The sequence below is a fragment of the Dasypus novemcinctus genome, chromosome 19 (assembly GCF_030445035.2).
Source record: "Dasypus novemcinctus isolate mDasNov1 chromosome 19, mDasNov1.1.hap2, whole genome shotgun sequence".
Classification (NCBI taxonomy): domain Eukaryota; kingdom Metazoa; phylum Chordata; class Mammalia; order Cingulata; family Dasypodidae; genus Dasypus; species Dasypus novemcinctus.
The window spans coordinates 7,961,853-7,985,131 of record NC_080691.1 but is presented as its reverse complement, the minus strand read 5'-3'; the positions used below and the strand labels follow the sequence as shown (position 1 = coordinate 7,985,131).

Sequence of the window (23,279 nt, the reverse complement as noted above, 5' to 3'; positions counted from 1 at the left end):
CCGTGCCTGCCCGTCACCCATTTACCAGCACAGAGCCCTCTGCTCGTGGTGATGCGCGGTGACGACCTGAGATGCTGCCCGCGTCTCTGTGAAGCACCCTGGCCTGGCCAGCACGGCGCACCGCTGCGAAGGCGCGCCCAGAGCAGAAGGCCTGCGCTCCCGGCCACGCGGCACGGGCGTGGCTGCTGCACGGGCGAGGCCTGGTGCCTTAGAGCGCAGAGAGCCCACCGCGTCCTCCGAGGAACCTCGCAGGGTGGATGGTGGGGGAATGTGGGTGCCGGAGCCTCCCGGCCTGACTCCAGGGTGCCGGGCTGTAGGGCACCTCAACCAGGGCGGCCACCAAACCCCGCCAACCTCGCTCCCTGTCTGCGCGTTTCACCGCCCGTCACTACGCACGGGACGCCTCTGGGCATGGGCTGAGGCCGGGGCTGCTGGTGGAAAAGCGGGTCGTGAAGTCGCAGCAGCCGAGGTCACGCCCGGGCAGCCCCGACGCAGGTGGCTTCAGGCGTGGTAGTAGCTGGCGTGAGAAGTCCCTTCCCTCTTTCTCAGAGTCCGTGGGAATTTGTTTCAGTTAAAAAGATTAAGAAAAAAAACTTTAATATTCTCCGCTGCAGCCAGCGATAGCGCTGTCGCGAGTCGGCCTGAGCGTGCCTTCTTCGTCCGCCGGGTTTGAAGGGATGTCAGTCGGTTGCCAACACTGAAAGGCAAGGAACTGCCCGGCGAAGCCCGGATTTCCAGCTCATCTTGGAAAATGGAAGCGCTGGGCTGCTGCCACGAGCAGTCCCCTTGTGGCCTGGGGCCGGGAGGGTGGGGGCCGGCACTGCCCCGTTTGCCACAGTCCCCGCTCAGCCCTGCTGTCCACTGGGACTCACCCGGGTGAGCCGCTCGCACGGCCTGGCAAGCGCCTCAGCGCCCGGTCCTGCCCCCTGGTCTGAAGCTGGCCTGCTCGCTTCACTGGCAGCTGCGGGGAGACCGCGCGTCTTCCCAGCTGAGCCCGCCCGGCGTGGCCTGGCCCCCGGGCCTTTGCAGGGCTGCGCTCACCGAGCCCCAGCATCCCACGACTTCTCCGCGCAGCCTTCACGCGCTCTCTCCCGTCGCCTGGACTGGCTCGCTCTGGTTCTCCCCTGGCCCTCTCTCCCGTTCCCTCCGCAGCGTCGCCACCTTCCGCCTCCTCCCTAACTCGCACGGCCCCCGTTTGCTGCCGGGCGGTGCCTGGGCCCGGCTGTTCTCGCTGAAGCGCGCACGGGTGGAGCACACCTGCCCGGGCCGACCAGGCGCTCCGCAAACGCGCGGGGAATCCTCCGTCTCCGCGGCCTCCGGAGCAGGGTGTGGCCTCGAGGCCACCGCGAGTGGCAGGAGCTGGGGTCCGGGCCCCCAAATCCGCGACAGTGTGAGGCAACCTCTGGGGAGACGGTGCGTGAAGACGCCAGCCCAGCAGAGCCGTGGGCCCGGGGGACCCCGCCTCCCGCTCGGGGATGTGGGGGCAGTGTTGACGCGGCTTGAACCTCTGCGCACACGCGGGCTCCCCCAAGACGGCGCCGACACCCGGCCGCGCAGGGTCCCGGTGGGCTCCCCCGGCGGTGGGAGTCCCCAGGGCAGAGCGCCCGAGGCCCCTGGCTGCCTCCTTCTGTCACGACCCCGTCCCGGCCACCAGCAGGTACCGTCACTCTGCCCGCAAGCATCGACCCAAGTCGGACCACCGCCCCCACTCCCCCTGGCTGCCCGGGCCCCCGCTGTGCCCCCCAGGGGGGCGCCCCCTCCTCCACACAGCAGGAGGCTGTAGAAACGCAAATGCCCCACGAGCCCTGCGCCTCCCAGCTCTGCCCAGGCGCCGCCCCACCGCCTGCCCTCCCGCTTGCACAGTGCACGCCCCGCGCCGCCCTCCGTATCCCGCCCCGAGGGCACCAACGAGCTGCTGCCCCAGGGCCTCTGCACGGCTGCGTCCTCTGCCAGGGCCCCCCCGCTCGCCCCGCGCAGCCTTCAAGACTTGGCCCGCTGTCGCCTCTTTGGCTCTGCGACCACCCTACCTGGAAGCATAGAGCCCACTCCCTCGGATCCTTCTCCGTGGCTTCTCTTCGGCCGCGGTTACTGATAACAAATGTCGTTTATCCTGCACGTGCACGGACTCCGGTGGAACGCACACTCTAGAGGGCAGGGGGTCTGGTTTGCTTCTCCGTGCGCAGCAGCACTGAGAACCATCTCGGCGCACGCCAGGGGTCCGGTAATTATTTGGCAAACGACTGAATCAGCGTGGCGCTGGGGTCAGCCCCCAGCCTGGGCTCTCGAGGCCACAAGCCGAGCGCAGGTCCTGCTCTCAGGCGCCCACGGCGGGCGGCCGGCCCACCCTTCATCTCGCCATTGGCCTGAACCCCGCTTGGGACGGTAGTCCCCCAGCCCCGCCTGCTCCCGGAGGCAGAGCCTCTCAGGCGTCAGCGTGGGGATGCCCTTGTCTGGCGCGGGAGGTGGCCTGGCCCCCTCGAGCTGCAGGGCGCGGGCTGGCAGGCGAGCTGGCCTCAGGGGCAGGCCGGGGGCACGCACAGGTGGCTGGAGATGCGACAGCCTCGGGGAACTGTGCCCCTGCCTGCTCCCTCGAGCTGAGCAGAGCTCCCCGCGCTGGGCCGGCGGCCGCTCCCGGGAGGAAGGCTGGCGTGGGGAGGCCGCTGCAGGCCCCCTAGGCTGGCAGCCCGCCCCGGGGGCCATCGGCCTGGGCTGCTGCCGGGCACGTGCCTGCCGCGCCGGACCCTGCCAGGCTCCTGCCAGCGCCTCCCGGGGGAGACCCCGCACGCAGGCGGCACGACAAAGGCTCCCGACAGAGGCTTTCGACTCGACACCTGCCGCGGCTGGTCCCACGGTGGCCAGGCCGACGTTTAAACGCTAAACGTCTCGCTCCGAACGATCCGGAAAGGTGACGCGTCTTCCTGCTAAAGAGACACCACGGTGGTGGGCGGTGCGGCAGGAAGAGAAAAGAGACTGAGCCGCCGGGCACACCCTGAGCCACGGTGCCCTGAGCCAGTGCATACTGAGCCACGGCGCCCTGAGCCATGGCGCCCTGAGCCGTGGCGCCCTGAGCCGTGGCGCCCTGAGCCAGTGCATCCTGAACCAGGGCGCCCTGAGCCACGGGGCCCTGAGCCGGTGCATCCTGAGCCACAGCACACGGTATTCTCACCACCCCTACTGCGTCCCAGCTCCCGTGTGACGTCCTCTCGACCTGCCCGGTGGCCGCCCCATCCCCCGCTGGGCTCTGACAACAGCAGGCCTTCAAGGTTCCCCCGGCCCGGCCACCAGCCCAGGGAGCTGAGGCAGGAGGGAGAGACCCCCGGGTCCGACTCCGGGCCCCTCACTCCAGGGCCTCCGGGGCCGAGCGGGGGACACAACGGATCGCGGCCGGGTCGGGGGCTGCTGCTGCGCTGGGCAGGCGCGATAAACTGGCCCCACGGATCTCTGCAGGGAGCCCCTCCCCCAGCGGCACCCCCGGGGCGCGGGGTGGGGCTGGGCTGAGCCCGGAGACACGGAAGTTCCTGGAGGCTTCAGGCGCACTAGGGACCCACCCCCACCACCACAGTCCCCCTCCCCAGGCCCAGGCGCCCGGAGGCCGCGGTCCCAGCCTTCTCGTGGCCCATGGGCGGGCGGTCCCCACGGGCGCTCGCCTGCCGGGGAGGGGTGCCTGCTGCCGCCACTGGTCGCGCACCCCAGCGACGCCGCCCGCCCGGTGGGCGCGCCCCCGCCCGGCCCTGACTCCTGCTCCCGCCTCCCCGGCACTCCCGAGGGCCCCTCCCTCCCGCGCCGAGCCCCCTCCAGCCGGAGGCGCCCAGGCCGGCGTCTGCCTCGCCCGGTAGTACCTGCCACAGGGCCACCGCGTCTCAGGGTGCGCGCTCCGCCCCGGGGCCCTGGGCCTCGCTCAGCACCCTCGGGGCGCACTGTCCATGGCAGGCGGCTGGACCGTCCACCCAGGACACCAGCAGGTGGGGGCCGCTCGGCTTTAATTTTGCATTTAACCCTGCCTGGGTGGGGAGCGCGCCGGGGAGAGGAGAAAGCGGCGCTGGGCAGGAGGGCGGCGGGCGGGGCGGGCACCGGGCCCCTGCACCCATCTCCCTGTGGCTTCTCTCCAGCTCCAGCCGGGCAGCCGGCCCTGGAATCCCCCCGGGCAGGGCAAGGCTGTGGGAGCCACGACTCCACAGCTCTGTCCACTCACCGCCACGTGCGCTCACCGTGCTCAAGACAAACTCCCCCACGCCCTCCGCCGACCCCCGTCCTGGTGGCGTCGTGCCCCCAAGAGAACTGGACTCCCCCTTACGGCAGAGACCGCGGCCCGGACCGCCAAGGAGCACCTGTGAAGGGACTTCAGAGTCACGGGAATTCACAGAGCGTTTTAACGCACCCATAAAACAGAGGACGGGAAGGGACGGGCGATTCCGAGAGTCGGGAGGGACATCCGCCCCGAGGCCGCGCCCTGCGCCGGCCTGCAAGGTGCCCACGCGGCGACACAACTCTCTGTCCCGATTCAAGCGTTAAGAGGGATGTTTCCAAGAAACCAACCCAGGCTCGTGGCTGTCACACACCCGTGCGCGTGCCGCGTGGTGACCGCAGGTGCCGTCCTCCCCCCGGCCCCACGCGTGCGAGGCCCGTGGCCTCTCCCGGGGCCCCGGCGGATGCGGACTCACCAGCGGGCAGCGTGGAGAACTCCACGAAGGCCTCCTTCTTCTCCCTCTGCTCCAGCGGGAGCTGCCAGGGCACCTGGTGGGGCCGCGCCAGGACCCTCACCTTGTAGGCGACGCTGGGCCTGAGGTTGAAGAGCTGGTAGCGGTAGCGCGCAGCGCGGACCACGCCGAGCTCCTCCTCGTTGAGGAAGATGACGTGGCTGTAGTTGCTGTTGGTGGGCAGCCAGGACAGCCGGGCGGAGACGGGCGTGACGCTGTCCACGCGCAGGTGGGAGGGCGCCACCACCACCTCCTTGCCCACCAGCAGCGTGCACCGCAGCTCGTCCGAGCTGCCGCGGCTCGTGGCGCACTGCACCGAGATGCGGTAGGTGCGGGCGGCCATGTCCAGCTTCTCCACCAGCGCCTTGGTCCGGCCGCCCAGCGCCAGGCTCACGCGCGTCTCCTTGTCCACGAGCACGTGGTAGCCGCTGACGGCACCCCAGCCCGGGGGCACGGCCGGGGGCTCCCAGCCCACGATGACGCTCTTGGCCAGCTGCTTGATGAGGGTGATCCTCCTGGGGTACGGCACAACATCCTCGCCCAGCTCGTCGACGGCCGCGTCCGGGGTGCCCGCCCCGTCGTCGGCATCCGCGTAGGAGCCGGGCTGCGCGAGGTCCCCCGCCTCCAGGCCGAGCCCGGCGGGGCCCTGCTCCTGCTCGCTCCCCGGCAGCCGCGACTCGCTGTCCTGCACGAAGTCCACGAAGTTGGACGGCACCAGGCCGCGCTGCCCGTCCAGGAGCTCGCCTGTGGGAGCAAGGATAGCAGTCACCCGCGAGCCCCCGGGGCCCGGAGCCCGCGCCCGCTGCGCCCTGCTCTCCCAGGGACCCGCCCAACGCGGCCCCGTCTGCCCCCCGCCTCCGTGGCCGGCCCGCGCAGCCCGTGCCCTCCTGCCCACTCGTCCGTCTCCGTGTGCCGGCCGCCCCTCCAGGCGGGATGCCACTTCGAGGGCAGGGCGTCTCCACTGCTCACTGCGTCCCCACCCTGGGCACAGGTCTGCGGGGTCTGATAGAGCAGCGGGCACGGGGGCCAAATCTGTGGGGCCTGGAGGCTAAAGAAGTTGGGATCGCGCATTCACGTATGTCATCCAGCCCACCTGCTGGGCCGTCAGGAGCGGCAGAACACCTGCAAGTCCAGGGCGAGGCCACTACACTCTGGGGGCTTGGGGTGGCCGCGGGGGGCTCCTTTTATCTCACGAGGAGTTCAGCTTGCGCACCCGTTAGTGGGCTTTGCACACAGAGGCTTGGAAAACGGGTGAGAATTCCAAGGAGCTTTGACGGCGACGGGGTCTGGGGGCTGTTTTCCCCAACTCGTCGCGGGCACCTGCCGCGCAGGGCTGAGCCTCCACTGCGACGGGCGGGGGTTCTGAGCCTGCCCTGCCCCTCTCTAGAGTGTGGGTCTCGGGGCAGCCGGTCCTTTGCCACGAGCGCGCTCTACAGGTGCCCTGTCACCTGGACGCCGTGGGAGAGGCTGACGGCGGCGGCGATGCCAGCCTTTACTGAGAATTGGCACGTGCCGGGCTCGCTCTCAGCACCTGGCTTCGGCCAGCTCAGCCCCTCCGCACACCCGCCCCAGGAGGGCACGGGCGCTCCCTCCAGCCTGCAGGGGAGAAGCCCGCAGCGTGAGTCTGTGCGGGCGCAGGGCCCAGAGCTGCGTTCCAGAGGCCGCCGGCAGGCTTTCCTGGCAGCCGCCCATGGGCACAGGGCTTTGGTACAAACCAGGAACGATGATGTGGATTTACGCCAAGAACCCAAACTGTTTTGCTACCAGCTGTGGGAATTTTCTGGCGTCCCACGGAGAGCTCCTCCAGGGCTGGTATCACGGCGAGCGAATCGACCGCTCCCGAGGCCAGCGGACGGCGCTGGTTGCGCGCCAGGTAAACTCAGGAAAGGCCCCTGCAGCCTGTGCTGGCACGAAGAAAACACCAGCAGGCCACGGAGGAGCCTGACCGAGGAGCAAGAAAGACTCCCTCTGCTGGGTGGAAGGCGGACACCGAGGCACGCCTGTGCGCACGCGGCAGCGGAAGGCTGGGGGGCCAGGGACCAAATCCTCCAGAGCGTGGGCGGTGAAGCCGCCGGCCTCGTCCTCGAGCTACAGCAGGGACGCGGGGGGCTGTTGGGGACATGCCCACCTCTGGGAGGAGTGTGGTCAGGCAGAGGGGTGCCCGGGGGGTCCCGAGGGCCCCTGCAAGCTGAGGCCGTCTGGAAGGGGTGGGTGGGGCGGGGGGTGCTCTCTTGGAGCCTGGCGCTCCAGCCCTGGGCGCAGGAGCTGTCAGGAAACCCTGCAGAGGAGGAGAGTAAAATGCCCATGGCCAGGGGTCTGCTGGGAGGGAACACTGCCCTGTGGCCAGTCACCGCAGAGGGGGACAACAAGAAGGCTCTAAGGAGTGGGCAGGCCAGAACGGAGGGCTGGGGCAGCTGGAGTCATTCGGGAGCCTGGAGACATCCACGAGGCCCCTGGGCAAGCCCAGGGCCCAGGCAGCCCTGTCCACGTCCCCGTCAGCCGAGCCCCCGTCCACGTCACTGTCGGCTGAGCCTGGAGCCCAGTGGCCCCGGCCCCGTCACTGTCGGACTCCAGGCCCTATCCACAATCCCATCGGGCACGCCCCTGTTCACGTCACTGTCTGCTAAGCCTGGAGCCCGGTGGCCCTGTCCACGTCCCCACTGGCTGAGCCTGGAACCTGGTGGCCCCGGCCCCGTCACCATCAACCAAGCCCCCGTTCACGTCACCGTTGGACTCAGGCCCTGTCCACGTCCCCATCGGCTGAGCCTGGAGCCCAGGGGCCCTGTCCACGTCCCCATCAGCTGAGCCTGGAGCCCGGTGGCCCCGGCCCCGTCACCATCAACCAAGCCCCCGTCCACGTCACCGTTGGACTCAGGCCCTGTCCACGTCCCCATCGGCTGAGCCTGGAGTCTGGTGGCCCTGGCCCTGTCACCGTCAACCAAGCCCCCGTCCACGTCACCGTTGGACTCAGGCCCTGTCCACGTCCCCATCAGCTGAGCCTGGAGCCCGGTGGCCCCGGCCCCATCGGCCACGTGCTCACAGACACCTTTGTAGAAGCCGTCCTCGTCCATGTCTCCGTAGACGTAGAGGTACTTCCCTGCCGCCAGGGGCAGCTCGGCCTCGGGGTTCTCATTTGGCCCATCGAAGGGGTTGTAGCTGGCGGAGGAGAACACGGTCAGCCGAGCGAGCCTGCAAGAGGCGCCTCTGCAGACAGCCTGCGGGACGGCGACGCCTCGCCCACCCAAGAAGCTCCCGCCCACCGCCGACCACGCCCCACGCAGGCAAGGCCTCTCCGCGCCGAGCCTGGAGGCCGCAGCCGGCTCATTCCAGCAGATTCGGAATAAAAAGGTGGCTCTGAGCCCGTCTGATGGCTATTCGCACTGCCGACATTTCTGTCCCCTCCTGTCATTCTCCCCCTAATTCGACCTTCCCTAATTAACAGCAAATGAGGAGGAATGAGCCTCACCATCTTCCCGCATGTAACTTACAGGTGGCAGCACGTTACGTAGCCTGTTGACCCACCTGTTTTTTTCACTTCCCTCTGTCCCGTGACCGTGTGTCCGTCTCGGGAAGCTGGCCGTCGCATCCCTTCTAAGGCTGGCCACTGACTAGGTCGACACTTTATTTAACCAGCTCCCCACTGGCGGGGCTGCCGCGCCCCTAGCTTTTGGCTTAGTGTTGTGTCAGCTGCGCATACACACACCTTCACGCACTCACACCTTTTCTTCCAAGGAGAAATCCCTGGGAAGGCTTTTTGCTTGGTCAAAAGGCAGCAGGGTTTAAGGTTTGGGGGTGGACCACCAAAACGCCCTGCAAAACGGATCCGCTATGTTGCTTTCCCCCCAGCATAAACGTGTCTGAATTTTCAAATCCTCAAAATATTGGTATTAGCATTTTTCAAAGTCAAGTCCAATTTGGCAACTAGAACTTAAATTAGATCATTTTGAGATGTTTTACTTAAAAAGCTAGCTAATTAAAAATAACAAAAGGCCTCAATAAGAAAATTAAAATAACATTTTGATAGCTGGAGGCAAAGGCCACTGTGGCAGTTTGATATTATTTATGAATTCTAAAAAGAGATACAGATTGTTTGCCAACTGGTCTGTTCCTCTGGGCGTGATCCCCCTTTGATTGTATTAAATGTAGAGGTTTCACTTTTACTTGATTAAATAGAGATCAGGGCTTTGATTTGACGACATCATTAAGGCGTGCAGGGCTGAGTCCCCGCCCCCTCGGTGGGCTACGGACGCTGATGCTCAGTCGAGAACAGAGCAGTGAGGAGTAGATGCAGAGAAGAGCACGGAGGAGAGACGGCTCCCAGACACGGCAGGGCCCTGGGGAGAGGGCCTGGGCTCCCAGCCGGCCTCGTGGAGGAAGCAGAGCAGCTGAGGCCGGAGAGGAACGAGCCCCGGGGGAGACGAGCCTTAGCCCAGCCCATGGCTGAGACGGGAAGGAGCTGGGGCCACGGGGCCTCGAGAGGAAGAGGAAGGAGAGCCCTCGCAGACGTCGCCGCCATCTGCTCCAACACGTGGCCAATGTCTGGGTGAGAAGGCACCTCTTATGGCACCTTGAGTTGGACCCTTTAGGGCCTTGTTACTGTGGTTTTCTACCCCAATAAATGCCCTTTAAAAAGCCCCCAGGCTCCGGCACTGCCTCGGCGCCCCTTTGGCTGACTACTGCAGCCACATACTATAAAATTATAATAACGCCATAAGAACGATTCACGTCAGTAGCCCTCTGGTTTACAGACGCTTTGGCGTGTTTTGATTACCATTAAACATCACAGAGGAAAGAGAAAACGTTAGTCTCTCGTTTTAATGGCTCAATACATGGTCTACGCGAGGCAAAGCAGTGCCCCAACCCTACGAAGCAGTGGGCTGGCATGGGGGCCCCCGCCCCCGACCTGTGGCCCAGGTGTGCCCAGCACCCAGCACCCACTAAGCCACCCAGGGGTCTGCCTGCCCAAGAGGCGGCTGCCGACGAGCCTGCAATGCCCAGGCCAAGGGGCCGCGGGGGAACCGGCGCACAAACACGTGCGGGGCCCAGCGGCAGGGCCAGCTGTGGGGGGCGCGGCGCCAGGGGCCGGGCGGTCTGGACTTGACCCCGAGGGCTGCGCGTGCCAGCTGGGCCGCGTCCCGACCACGTGTGCGTTTTACAAAAGCATCTCTTGGGGTGCTCTGGATTACGGTGGGACTCGGGAGGGAGTGGAAGTAGGGGCGGAGGGGGTCCACCCCCGGGCAGAGGCCGGTGGAGAGGCGGCTGGGGGCTCTCCGGGTGTGAGCTCGTGTGGGGACAGGAGGCGGCGGTCCACGCCTGGTGGCTGAGAACACGTGGAAGCCCACGGCAAGTTCCCGGGGGGCCGGGCAAGCGGGGCGAGCCTCCGGGGAGCCCCAGCCCAGCGCCCGGGAGGAGAGGCTCAGAGCGCGGCGGGGAGGAAACCGCGGGGCCAGGAGGGAAGCGGGCCCCGGCAGGACGCGGCCCACGCCGCCCACCGCGGGCGGGGAGACCGGCCAGGGCGCGCTACTGGGACGTAAAAGGAAGGGCGCCCGGCTCCGTGCTGCGCCGCGGGCGACGTGGGAGTCACGAGGCTGGGGGGAGGGCACCAGAGGCACAGGCCAGACTGTGGCTGCCCGTAGCAGTTTGATATAATTGATGAACTCCAAAAAAGAAATACTGGATTATGCTTGTAATCTGGTCTGTACCTGGGCGTGACTGAGTTATGATTAGTTATGATTGGTGGGTGGGGACTCAGATAAAAGGCATGGCGAAGGACGAAATTAGAGCTTTTGATGCGGGGATTTCTGATGTTAGAGTTTGAGGCTGAAGACCTGGGAAGTCAGCTCGCAGAGGAAAGAGAAGCCAGCCCCAGGAAGGAAGGAACCTTGAAGCCAGAGAAAAGCAAACCCCAGGAACATAGGAACCCAGGAAGCCTGAACCTCGCAGACGTCGGCAGCCATCTTGCTCCAAATAGACTTTGGTGAGGGAAGTAACTTCTGCTCTATGGCCTGGTATCTGTAAGCTCCTACCCCAAACACCCTTTATAAAAGCCAACCAATTTCTGGTATTTTGCACCCCTTTGGCTGACTAATAACAGAATTTGGTCCTGAGGAGTAGGGAAGTGCTTTTGTAATTACCGAAATGTTGGAGTGGTTTCATAAATGGGTAAGGGGTACTTTTTGGAGGAATTGTGAGATGCTTGTAAGAAAAGACTACAGTGCTTTGAAGCAACTGTTGATAGCAGTATGAATGCTGAAGAGACTTTTTATGATGCCTTAGAAGTAAATGATTTAACTATTATTGGAAACTGGAGGAAAGGCAATCCATGTTTTGAAGTTGCAGAGAACTTAGCAAGATTAACTCCTGGTGTTGTATGGAAGGCAGAGTTTGAAAATGGCGAGCCTGGGCATTCAGTAAAGAAATTTCTAAAGTAAACCCAGAGGATGCAGCTTGGCTTCTGCTTGCAGCTTATAGCAAAATGCTAGATGAGAGAGATAAGCTAAGGACTGAACTGTTTAGCAAAAAGAAAACAGAAACTCATTCTGGAAATTCCAAGCCTCTGGAGACCAAGCTCCCAGATGAAAGTGCCCATTGGGGGACTTAACTAAACCTGGAACTTGTAAGTCAGGATTGAAGATGTAGTTATGTCGGAAAGACTTGTGGAAAGTCTTACTGTCTGATGGCTTGGACCCCTGCTTCCTGCGTGCTAAACCAACACACTTTTTGAGAGAGCTGTATGAAAAAAACACTGTCAGCCTGGGATAAAAGGGACACGGAAAGGAGAGATTGAAGGAGAAACAGGCTTAAGAGGAAAACCTTGGAAGCTGAGATCTGGAATTAGGACATCACATTAGGCCAAGAGAGGAGCCCCACCCATGTGCACAGAGAGGGTGAGTTTGCCCAGCAGTTGAAGAGGGTGGATGTTTCTACCTGATGTTCTGGGAGAGCTTTGCTGCCCCAGGGTGCAGAGTGTGGGGCCCATTCCCCAAGGATTAGGGCAGTTAAGGTCAGCACCCCACAGGTCTGAGAGGGGTGGACCTGTCCCCCAAAGGTTAGAGAAGGTCAGGTGGTTCACTCATTGCTCTGAGAGAGTTGAGCCTGTATGCCAAAGGTTAGGGGGAATGTTGTCTTCACATCATTGTACTAGGGGGGTTAAGTCTCTAACCCAAAGTTTGGGTGAGGTGTGGCAGTCACCCCAACACTCTGGGAGGGAGAGGTCTGGAGCTTGGTGGACACCCAGATGCTTGATGATGCTGGATGAGGAAACGGCCATTGGGCAAGACTGTGGAGAGGGCGGGTCCCCATATGGCCCCAAGGAGAAGAAACCATCATCTTAATGACTCGCAGACTTTGAAATTGAGTAGAGGATTCCCCGCAGGTCTACTGAACTGCAGAGAAACTGTAACTCCTGTTTCCCCCCAATTTCTCCTTATTGTAATGAAAATCTTTATTCTATGTCCATTTGCACTGGAAGCAGATGAATTGTTTTGTAAGTTTCAGAGGTTTATAGCAGACAGGGCTTTGCCCCAAGACAAACTGTATTTCTTTAAATTGATTATGATATGATTTAGTACTTGTATTGTAACTGATTTAAGGCTTTTTTGAATATTGTGATGACTTTTGGGAATTCAGAGGGGGGAGTGTAGTAGTTTGATATAATGATGAATTCCAAAAAAGAAAAAGAAATATTGGATTATGCCTGTAATCTGATCTGTACCTGGGCACGATTGAGTTATGATTAGGGCGTTGAGTCCCCACCCACCAAGGGGTGGGGACTCACAGATAAAAGGCATGGAGAAGGACAGAGTGGAGGGGTTTTGATGTTGGAGTTTTGATGGAGTTTGAAATAATCTCCCAGAGGACAGAGAAGTCAGCCCCAGGAAGGAAGGAATCTTGTACCCAGAGAAAAGCAAGTCCCAGGAACAGGAACGCAGGAACCCAGGAAGCCTGAACCCTGGCAGACGTCGGCAGCCGTCTTGCTCCAACACGCGGAAATAGACTTTGGTGAGGGAAGTAACTTCTGCTTTATGGCCTGGCATCTGTAAGCTCCTACCCCAAACAAACACCCTTTCTAACGCCCAGCAGGCTTCTGGTGCTTTGGTCAGCAACCCCTGGCTGACGACACACTGCCCTTGCCGTGGAGATCCAGGACATGGAGACCCACGAGGACAGAGGGCGGCCTGGGCGCTGCCAAGTCAGGGCAGAATGACATCCGAGGGCGGGGGCTCCTTTAAACACGACACGTCCTGGAGCTGACGGGGCAGCAGGTGCCCGCGCCTGCGAGGAGGCCGAAGGCCGCAGGCCGTCCACACGAAGGGCGGCTGCGGCTCGCCAGGGCCGTTAAGGAATTAATCAGAGCACAGGGCGCCGGGGCGGGCCCCAGGCCAGGGGCGCTTGATTCCAGCCAGGGGGCCCCAGCACCCCTGCAGACGCATCCCGATGCTGGGGGCCGGGAGTGCAGAGGTGGCACGGGACAAACCGTGCCGGGAGGCGCAGCGAGGGGGGACGCGGCGTGGCAGCGCAGGAAGGCAGCCGAGCGCGGCCTCGAGGTGGCCATGGGGAGGCCGTGGCCTTCACCTGCCGAGGGTCCTGGGGGCCCAGGGGACGCTGGCGTCACGCAGGGTCCACCTGAGCCGGCTTGGCCGGGGGGACTGGGAAGGAGACCCCAAACCATCTTCCGGAAAGGCAGGTGCTGCTCAGGCGACGCGCTGGCAGGCAAGCGGGCTGAGGCGCAAACTCGCTGCCCAGAGGCCGCCGCTTGCCCCGTGCCCCAGCCCCCGAGGCGCCCCCAGCCCCCGCCGACCAGGGGAGACCCGCAGCCCCGGCCCAGCCGCGGGCAGGAGGGACGTCCTCCGGGCAGACTCAGGGCGGGCCTGCGGGGGCTCGGGGCTGGACCACCCCTTCTCAGTGCCGGACCAAGCCGGAGCCCACAGGGGGCGGGGGTGGGAGAGGGGGCGAGCTGCCCCCGGGCATGGGGCGGGCCCTGCAGCAGCCATGCTGCGCCAAGGAGACCAGTGGCAGAGCCGGGGCTCCCCGGGAACTCAGGGTCCTGGCGCAGCAGAGACCCCACTGACCAGGCCCCTCGGGAAGGGGTGGGCCCGGCCTCAGGTCCCTGCCCGCGGGCGCCAGGGCGCGGGCAGCTGGGTGCTCGGACCAGGTCAACAGTGGGGGGGGGGGGCGTTTCCTTCCCATCTGTAGAGTGGGGGGCCGCCAACGCCCCCAAGCTCTCTGGCAGTACCATAAAGAACCTAAGAGCCGCGCGGGGGCTACTGCCTCAGGCCGGGGTCCAGGGGCACCGAGGTCAAGGGCCAGACAAGGGTTGAGCTGAGCGGGTGCAGCGGGCGGGGGGACGCGTGTGACCCAGGCCCCATCCCTCAACACGCTCAGCGCCGCTCTCCCGGGGCTGGGGGGGACCAGCCCGGCCCACCCGGCATTCCCAGACCCCCGCCTTGCCCGCACCCCAAGCTCCCTGCGCCCGCGGACGGGCAGGGGGCATGGGAGGGGCTTCGCGCTCACCTGTAGCGGGCGATGCACAGGTGCACCGTGCCCGAGTACCTCTGCGGTGAGGGGCTGGCGGTCCGTTCATGGTCCATCTGTTAGAGACACAAGGGCGCGGGGGTGGGGCCCGGGGCCCGGTGGGCGGGGGTCTCGGGCCCGCGGGCGGGGTCCCGGGGGCCGGCAGGCGAGCCCACCACGGTGCTCTAGGTCTCGGGAAAACATCTCCAATGGCGTTGGCTCCGGCGAGACCCACCACGTGCTCGGGCCGGAAGGTGGCCCCTAGTGGACCCCCGGACAGGGGACATTTGTGGGGAATTCGGTGCCTGACCGAGGGGGGCTGAGGGAGACCCCTCCCCAGCGCCGTCTGAAGCGTGGAAGCGGCCCTGAGCTGGCCCCGGCATGCCCCCTGGGTAAGCCGTGCCCCCTGCTCTCCTGGAATGAGGCAGGCACGCACTCACGCTCTTCAGGATCCCAGAGAAATCTGGAAGACTGCCTGGTGGAGGAGACGCAAGGGGCTCTTTCCACCCCCCACTCTTTTTGACTGTCTCAGGGTTTGCAAATCGTGGGGGGCCTGCCCAGAGGTGACCTCTGACCCCAGTGGCCACAGCCCTGGGGGAGGAAGAGGGACAGGCCCAGCTCTGCCGGCCCCACCTCTGGCCACAGGGCCAGAGGGCATCGGGCAGCGGCCACAGCCCCAAGGGGAGGCGCCTCCACCCCGTGCTTCGGACGTCCCACGTGGAAGCCAGGGCGGGCTCTTCCAGAGAGAGACGGCCGCCAACGGCCACCCCGGACCCCAGGGGACAAACGTCCAGAGCATCACAGGTGGAGCCCCGCCCCGCCCCGCCCCTGGGCTCCCCACGCCCCCTCCAAGCTCCCCCAGGCCCCCCCTGGGCTCCCCTTGAGCCCCCTCCCCCTCATCTCCCCTGCGGCTCCTGCCCTGCTCTCCTCCCCCCTGTCCCCCACCCTGGCTGGTCCCTCCGAGGCGCTGACTCGTTTCGGGCCAGGGCCCAGCCCACCCCCATGAGAATGGGCACCGGGGCTGGGGGCCCCACACCGGGCACGGGGTAGGTACCTACCAAGGGGTGAAGGAGTTGATGGGATGAAGGGACGAGGCTGGGGGAGGGGGCAGGGGAGGAGGAGGAGGGGGAGAGGGGGAGGGAGGATCGGGGGAGGTGGAGGGAGAAGGGGGAGGGGAGGGAAAGGAGGGTAAAGGGAGGGGGGAGGGCGTCAGGAGGGGAGGGGGGTCGCGCCCGGCCCCGCCCGCGGCATCAGGACTCACGTCGGGCTCAAAGCTGCATCTTGGGGTGCGCGGCCTGGACAGAAAGCTGGGCGTGGCGCGCGGCTCCGGCAGGTCCCCGGGCGGCGGGAGGGGTGGGGCGCGCTCGGCGGGGGCACAGCAACTTCCGGGGGCGCCCTCCTGGCCTGGCCGACGGGAGGACAGTGAGGAGGATCAGGGCCACAGGGAGGTGCGCCGCCCTCGCCCCCCAGCCTTCAGGGTCCCCTGGGGCCCCGCCCGTCTCGTTCCGTGCCCCGCAGGCTGCGTGGGGGGCACGCGCTCCCTGGAGCATGCCAAGTGCTGGGGCTGCGGCAGGGGGGTTGGCCGAGGCCGCCCCGGCCCACGGGCCCAGCGTCCTGTAAGAAGGGGGCGTTCGCGTGCGACTGGGGAGGGGCCCTGAGGCAGCAGCGCGGGGGCTGCCGGGAGCCACACCCCGGGGGGGAGGGGGACAGAGAGGTGGGCAGGGCCCTCCCCGCAGTCCACGGAGGGAGCGGCCCCGACACCTGGCCCGGCTGCCTCCAGGGCCGTGAAAGCGGCGGCCTGCTGTTCTCAGCCCCGTCCATGGCCGCCCTGGACACCACGTGGCTGCGGACCCCAGCCTGGCCCCGTCCACCCTGGCCGTGACAGCTGCTCGGTGGTGACGGGCCACGGGAGAGACAGGAAGGTCCAGTTGGTGGGATGAAACGGGCGGCACTGGCACGGGGCGCCCCTTCCCTTGGCTTAAAATCGAGGGGTGTGCGGCTCGGCCACGCCGCAGCCACTGTGGCCCGGGAGGGGCAGGGCTTGTCTCGCAGGGAGCCGCTCCTAGAACCAGGGGCCGGAGGAGGGACGGAGGCTCGGGTGCTGGTGTCGCGGCTGGAGCCCGAGTCCAGCTGCACCTGACGCCAGCCAGTTGACTGACTGTTCTGATAATTCCTTTTTGCTGGCACCGGTTAGTCGGCTCTGCCGTGGCTAACCAACAAAGCAGCCCCACCTGACACCTTCACGCAGCTGAAGGGCCAGCTCTGCGGCTCAAACGTCCTTCCAGCAAGAGACTTGCGAGAACCAAGGCGTTCTCTGCCCGCCGTGCCCGCCTGGGGCTGAGGGGGCTGCTGACCCCAGCCCCGGGTACAAGGAAGAGAACGCCATGCTGTCCACACGGATCTGACAAACGGGAGGCGCCTTTTCAGCGTCCAGGAGCGAAACCAAGCTGCCACCATCCCCTGGCCCGGGACTTCTTGGCCGCCCAGGAGCCAGAAGTCGCTCCTCCCCGGCTCCGTCCAGCTCCATCTGGGGTCTCCTTCCCGAGGCAGAGAAGCGTTCCACCCAAGGCTGCTGTGCCATTCGCCCCAAGAGCCCCACGCTCCACCCGATTGAGGAAGCACTAGGACAGCGCTGCATTCCAGGGCGTTGATCCCTGGACAGCCTTGCCTCGGAGGCTCCTGCGCGCACGTCGGCCCCAGGACAGCGGGCGCTGCGTCGTTCACTGCTGCGTCGCCGTGCCCACCACGGCGCTTGCCACTCGGCAGGTGCAGAGCCAATATTTACCGCACGATTCAACTCCCAGAAGTCTCAGAAACCAGCCACGAACGGGCCGTGGCTGTGACACCGTCGTAACGCAGGGCAGGGCTGTGCTTCTCGCCCTCGTCAGTGGTCGGAGGCTCCTTGCCGGCCACGTGCCCGTCTGCGCCAGCGGCCGGAGAGTGGGAGGGCCGCTCCTCTGCCGGGCAGAGGTCTTTGGGAGCAGGTGCGTCCCTGGTAGTCTGCCTTCCCCAGCACAGGCTGGGCAATGTGCCAGAGGGGGCTCTGCTGCCAGCTTTCCCATCCTTAGCAACGGGCAATGCCACCCAGTGCACCAGGGTAAAACCTGTGCTGCTTTAGAGCACAGACATCTTGGAGTTGTTTGTTACTGCAACAGAACCCAGCCTGTCCTGACTGATACGCTGCCACGGTGAACAGCGTGGGTGGAGACAGCCAGTGAAGGTGAATGAGGGCAGCAGCCAGCTCACGGTCACATTCAACTTACACAAACCCGATCGCCCAGAGAACAACTTGCTGGTGTGGCAGGTTTGGTGGCGATGCTCCGCGATGAGCAAGTGTGAGACGTGAGACCAGAGACAAAAACGTGCAGTGGCCTCAGGGCTCCCAGCTCCCCCATGCCTTCTGGGTGGGCTCCTGCTGCTGCTAGGATTCAAATGCTTCGAGGCACGTCTTGGGCCGAGAACCCCAATTCAACGGCTTAATCTGGGGCTCCACAAAACAGCTCCAGCACCGGAAGCAGCGCTGGCTTTGGAGGGAGGTGCGTGCCGCTTCCAACATTTTGTCCTCCCAGGAGATTTTGGGGGATAATTCCTGCTTTGCACACTGACTTCGAGCCTTCCCCCCCTCGTGCCAACGGGACCGCACCCTACAGAGAGCGAGCCCCTCCAGGGCCCCTCTGCAGCCCTGTCCTGCTCCCCCCAACCCCGGGCCAGCACCTGCCTCTGCAGGAACCCGAGTTCAAAACTCAGGTACGTAAGAAGTGAGCTCCCTGGCAGTCCTGCTCTGCCCTCATGCGCGTCCCCGCGTTTTCCTCTCGGCCAGTCCGCCTGCGCTGCTCATTCTTAAACAGCATTTGCCAGTTGCGGTCAGAGAGCGTCCTTGGGGAAAGATTTCCGGCAGGGCAGGGAGAGGCTCTCATGGTCCTTCCTGCACAGCTCCACGCGGCGCCAACACGGTGGCAAGGGGAGTGGCAGCGTGACTGGCGTCGCCAGCAGGAGCCCGGCGGGCTGCGCGGAGGCTTGTCAGCGGGTGAGGTCGGGGAACGCGTGGCTGCCCGGCGGCTCGACAGAAGCCTCGCCACAAGCCTCCCCGTCCCGGGCCTGCCGTGAGCCTGCACCGGCGCCCCTCGTCTCCAGAGCAGCCCCGGCCCACGTGGGCCACCCGCTGTCCCTCCTCCAGCGGTCCTGGACTTCTCGTGGGTGTGACGCGGCCAAGGCTGCCCAGAAACGCGCTCGCAGGCCCGGCCTGCGTGCGCCGACGGCCCTTCACCGGCCTCAGGGACTCGGTCTTCAGTGCTCCCAGCCGGCACGGCCGCTGCGCTGTGCCGCGCTGTCCGGGAGCCGGGAGTTTTGCTGAGCGCCTGCCCGACTCGCGGGGCCTGGGATTTGGTCCACGCAGGCAGAGGCCGCCGAGCTCCGTGACTCGCCCCTGGGACCTGCGGGCGCTCGACCTCCGGCGGGCTTCCCCGGAGCAGCGCCGCGCACGAGGCTGCGCTGGTCACCGCCGGACAGCGGCGCGCTGCGGGGCCTTCACGGCAGGGGCAGCCGGAGGGGACCCCCCAGGCCCCTCGTAGCCAGCGCACGACCGGAACGAGCCCTGGCTGGAGAAGCCCACCCATCCTCCCTGCGAGCGGCTCCACGCCCGCGGCACGCACGGCCAGCCTCGCGGGACCGCCCGGCGATTTCTCCCTTCTGGCAAGAACCGAGTCCCTCTCACCCCTGCGATCCTCCGGGTTCATGACTCGGACGTCCTCTCCCGGAGCGGCCTTCCCCCGCCAGCCCTGAGCGCCCCCGGGCCTGCCGCCCCCTCCCCATCTTCGCAGCAGGCTGGGAACCGGGCGGACCCCGGGGGTTTCTCTGACGCCCCCGTTCCGTCTCCTCCTGCTGGAAGGGGCCGCGCGAGGGCCCTGCTCCCACTGACTGCCGCCTCGGCCCCCCGAGCACAGCCGGCACGTCCTCGACGTTCAGCGGGGGTCAGCTCAGGGCCCCTCTCCGTCCTCGTCCTCCTCCTCGGCCGCCGCCCTCCGCGCAGCCCACCACGGAGGCGTGAGTGAGGAGGGGGCGCCGGGGGGCGGGCTACGTGGGCGGATCTATCAGGGGCCTCGCCAGGGGCAGCACCTCGTTTTGACAATAAAAAGCACCAACACGAGCATATCACGGACTTTGAAGATCTAAGGAATTCTGAGATTGCCTTTTCATGTGTTCTAGCCGAGGCGCTGCCCGTCATCTCCCCTCAATCAGCAGAACGCCCCTTTCAGAGGGCAGCTTCCCCGGGCACCTGCTCCCCAGCCCCGGGCCTCCTGCCTGACTCGAGAGAGGAGAGGGGGCCGCGCCCCGGGAGGCTTAACGAGGCTCGATCGAATGGCTCCTGCAAGCGTTTCTGCCCACGACGGGGACCAAAAAATCCCTCTCCCCAAAAGACACAAAGTGAAAGGGCCCTGGGCCCACGCGGCCGTCAGGCACAACGTGCAGGTGATTATCCCGTCCCGCAGTCACCAGCAGCCGCTGGGACAGAAAGGAGAGGAGCCCGAGGTGAGCCTCGCAGAGCCCTGGGGGCCAGGACACGCCGCCCGAGCACCGGGCTGGGGCACAGGCTCTGGCCGCCCTCCTGCCGCGTGGCAGCTGCGTGGCCCCGCGTGGCCCTCCCAGCGCCTCCCTCCTCACCTGCACGCCGGAAGCAAGACGGCCTCCCCCGCAGACGGCTGCGTGAGCGTCGCGGCTGTGAATGCGACTGCCCAGGCAGGGCCGCCTCGCCCTGTGCCCATAGAGTGTCCCCAGGCCACGGCGTGTACCCGGGCATGCAGGGTGTCCCCAGGCTGCAGGGTGTCCCCCAGGCTGTCCCCTGGGCCGCAGGGTGTCCCCGGGCCACGGCCTGTCCCCTGGGCCACAGTGTGTCCCCTCGGCTGTCCCCCAGGCCACGGCGTGTTCCCTAGGCCCCAGGGCATCCCCAGGCCACGGGGCTGCCCTGACCCTGGAAACAAGGTCTCTGTAGGGGCACCATGGGGGGGTGGTCGTGCTGGGGCAGGTGGGCCCGTCCAGGTGACCTGTGTCCAGGAGTCCCCGCGGAGGCCGGAAGCACCAAGGCCCGGGAGGCCACGAAGTTCTGCCCCAGGCCGGCCGCTGCCCTGGCCCTGACCGAGGGACGGGCGCCCGCTGTCCTGGCCCCACCTCAGCAACCGGGACACGTGTTCACCGTCACCGTCCAGCACGGTCGTTGTCGGCCACTTCCTCTGCCCGGAGCCCCCAGAAGGGGACGGCCCGCAGACCCCCATGGCCTCGCCGGGAGGCCCAGCGCCACCCCCGCACGACCGGGCCGCGGCGCGAGGCACCTACCTCTGCCGACGGGCGCGGCGACGCCGTTCACGGGCTGCAGGAGGGGCTTGCGGGGCGCCGCGGGGGGCGCCGAGGACGCCCCGTCGGGGCCCAGCAGCCCGATGCGGCCGGCGCGCTGCCAGAACGTCTCCAGCTCGCGGGACAGCAGGCTGAACTGCTCGCTCTGCAGGCGGCACCGCTCCTCCAGCGCACGCACCTTGGCCTGCGGGGGCACGAGGCGGCTCAGGGGCGCGTCCAGCGGCGTGGGGGGCGCTTCCTCCCGCCCCCGGCTGCCCGGCTGCCGGCCGATTCCACCCAGTGCGACGCGGGGACGCGGCGGGCCCGGCCAGGGGCGGGTGGCTCTGGGCCCGCACGCCGCGCCCTCAGGCTGGACTCCCCCGGCCGAGGCGGCCTGGAGCACGAGGCCGCGGCAAGGCCGGCCTGGGAGGAGCGCGGCTTGGCCCGCGGGGCGTTGTTCTCGCGGGGGTGCCCTCCTCGGGACCGCGGGGCGGGGAGGGCACGGCTTGGCCGCAAGAGGGAACCGCAAGGGGCTGGCCACGAGCAATGGACTGCCCCCCGCGAGCACGGCCAGGGTGTCACGGGGCCAGGAAGGCAGGCGGCTCCCGCGGGGGCCCCGGGGGCTCTGCTCACCCTGGGGCAGGTCAGCCTGCTGGAGAGGCGGGAACGCTGGCCGCACCCAGCCCGGAGCCCTGCCTGCCCGGGGTCCTTCCTGCCATGCGCCTGCCCAGCCCAGCACCCACCCTGCATGGGCCCTCCCTGCCCGGTGCCCGCCCTGCCCCGCCCCCGAGTCCCCGGGGACCTCCGTGGCTGTGCCACCTCCCGGTGCAGACAGCACGGCTCTCCTCCACAACCGGCACTCCCGACACGAGCCCGGGCGGGCCACACCAAGGGGGGCACAGCAGGCCTCGCGGCCCCTCCTCGCCCCCGGCCCCCGGGCGGTTCGGTCCTCGTCCAACTCCCGCCTCCACCACGAGCCCTGAGCCTTTGCTTCCTGGTTACGGCGCATCCTCTGTGCAGGCGCGTAGTAGGTGCTCAGCCAGGGTCTGCTGACCCGATGGGCAGAGGGGCCTGCAGCGTGCGGGGCACGGCGCCGGGGGCTGGCTCGGCTGTGGGGAAGCCCGTCTCGTGTCCACGCCCAGCTCCGGGCCGCGGCTCGACGCTCACCTGCTCTGCTTCCGTTCGGTCTGCTTCCCGGCGACAGCGTCACCCTGTGAGGGCAGCTTTGTTCGCTGAGCTGGAGCCGGGCACGGCGAGGAGGGTGGAGGCAGGCACGTGGGGGGTACTGGCGCCTCCCTGGGCTGGGGCCCTGCCCACCCCCGCCGCCAAGCTTATCAGCTCGTTAGTCCAGAAGGAAGCGCTTTTCCTTTCTGAAATCGCGGATTTCTAAAGATAAACCTAATTCCAACCTGCATTCGATTTCTTCGCTTCATTACAAAAAGCCAGCAGGCTCCCTCCTCTTCACAAGGCGGACGGACTTGGCGTCTCCCCCGAGGAGGGGAGGGGGCGCAGAGCGGGGGTCCTGCGGTGGGCGGGGGAGGTGGAGGGACCCAGCCCCTCCTGTGCCCGGCCTGCGCCCCCCAGCCCCGGAGGGTCCGCGGCCCAGGAGCAGCTCTGCCCGGGGGAGCAGCTGAGGATCTCCACTGGACACAGCTGCTCTCCTGAGCCGGGGCCCGTCCAGGCAGACCCGGCCTTGGGCACGGGTGGGCGTTTGGGAGACCCAGCCCCTCCCAAACGTGTATCCACGGTGAGGTGCGCCAGGAACATCACAACGCGCTCACGGAATCTTTGACACCGTGAGTGCGTAAACGACAGCCGCTGAGAAGGTGCGTCGATCGTCCATGCTCATAACGCCCCTGAACGGCCCCCAACAGGGAGCAGAGCGGTAGGTGCCAGGCCTGGCGCGGGCAGCTTGAGGGCGAGCGTGAGACAGACAGACAGCTCTGCATCTCCATCGGTGCCCCCTCAGCGCTGGAACTTGGTATACAGTAGGCATCCGATAAATGTTTGCTGAACCAACGAGCAGATAAATGCATCTCTGTGCAGAGACCACGGCGAGCCTTCGGCACTGATGGTGCACAGGGTCCCTCCTGAGCCAGGTGGGGGGTTGCCACGGCGACACTCCCCACTCATCCCTGGGCACGGGGGGGGGGGGGGGGGCGACAGTCCCAGGGGCGCGTGCAGCCTGAGGCCTCTCTCCCAGCCCCCGGGGGGACAAGCCTTGCGGCCACCCAGGCAGCCAGCGCTAGAGGAAGAGCGGGTGGCGGGCCCACCATAGCACCGAGGCTGTCGCCCAGAGCCTCCCAGCTTCAGAAGAATTCAGACACGCGCCCTCGGACGGGAGGCGTTAGACTTGCCTGAGGGCCCATCAGGGCATGGTGGCGGCACACCCGGGCTTCTGCTTTATTTATTATTATTATTATTTAATTTTACTTTATTTATTATTATTTAATTTTACTTTATTTATTTTTATTTATTTATTTAGAAGTGGTCTGGGCGGACCAAAAGCGCATGTTTCCAGCAGTGTCCCCGGATGCCGATGGCGCGCTGAGAAGCCCCGGTCTAGGGGACACCTGCGCTCCCGTGGGGGGCCCGAGGCGCGAGTGGAGGGAAGGGACCGGAGCCGGCCGTCGTGGCACGGATGCGGCCCCACGTGGCTCCGTGGCCCGGGCAAGTGGCTCAACTTCTCCGCACCAGTTTCCTCGTCTATAAAACGCTGGTGACGGCTGCGTCTGCTCTAAA

The 23,279-nt window shown here is 66.1% G+C and overlaps 1 protein-coding gene across 5 annotated transcripts in view; it reads right to left on the bottom strand.

Annotated features, from left to right (window-relative positions):
• The window catches only part of RIMBP2 (RIMS binding protein 2), a 252,212-nt gene that overhangs the window by 34,809 nt on the left and 194,124 nt on the right, over positions 1 to 23,279 (bottom strand). For 3 of the 5 annotated variants that reach the window (XM_071209739.1, XM_071209737.1, XM_071209738.1), the window contains exons 5-9: positions 20,541 to 20,742; positions 15,472 to 15,614; positions 14,211 to 14,287; positions 7,744 to 7,853; positions 4,662 to 5,441 (exon numbers count right to left, since the gene is read on the bottom strand). In XM_071209739.1, the coding sequence (XP_071065840.1) occupies positions 4,662 to 5,441; positions 7,744 to 7,853; positions 14,211 to 14,287 (967 nt within the window). In that variant the 5' untranslated portion in view covers positions 15,472 to 15,614; positions 20,541 to 20,742. The remainder of the gene's footprint in view (positions 1 to 4,661; positions 5,442 to 7,743; positions 7,854 to 14,210; positions 14,288 to 15,471; positions 15,615 to 20,540; positions 20,743 to 23,279) is intronic. The other 2 variants (XM_071209741.1, XM_071209740.1) reach the window with 1 other exon arrangement.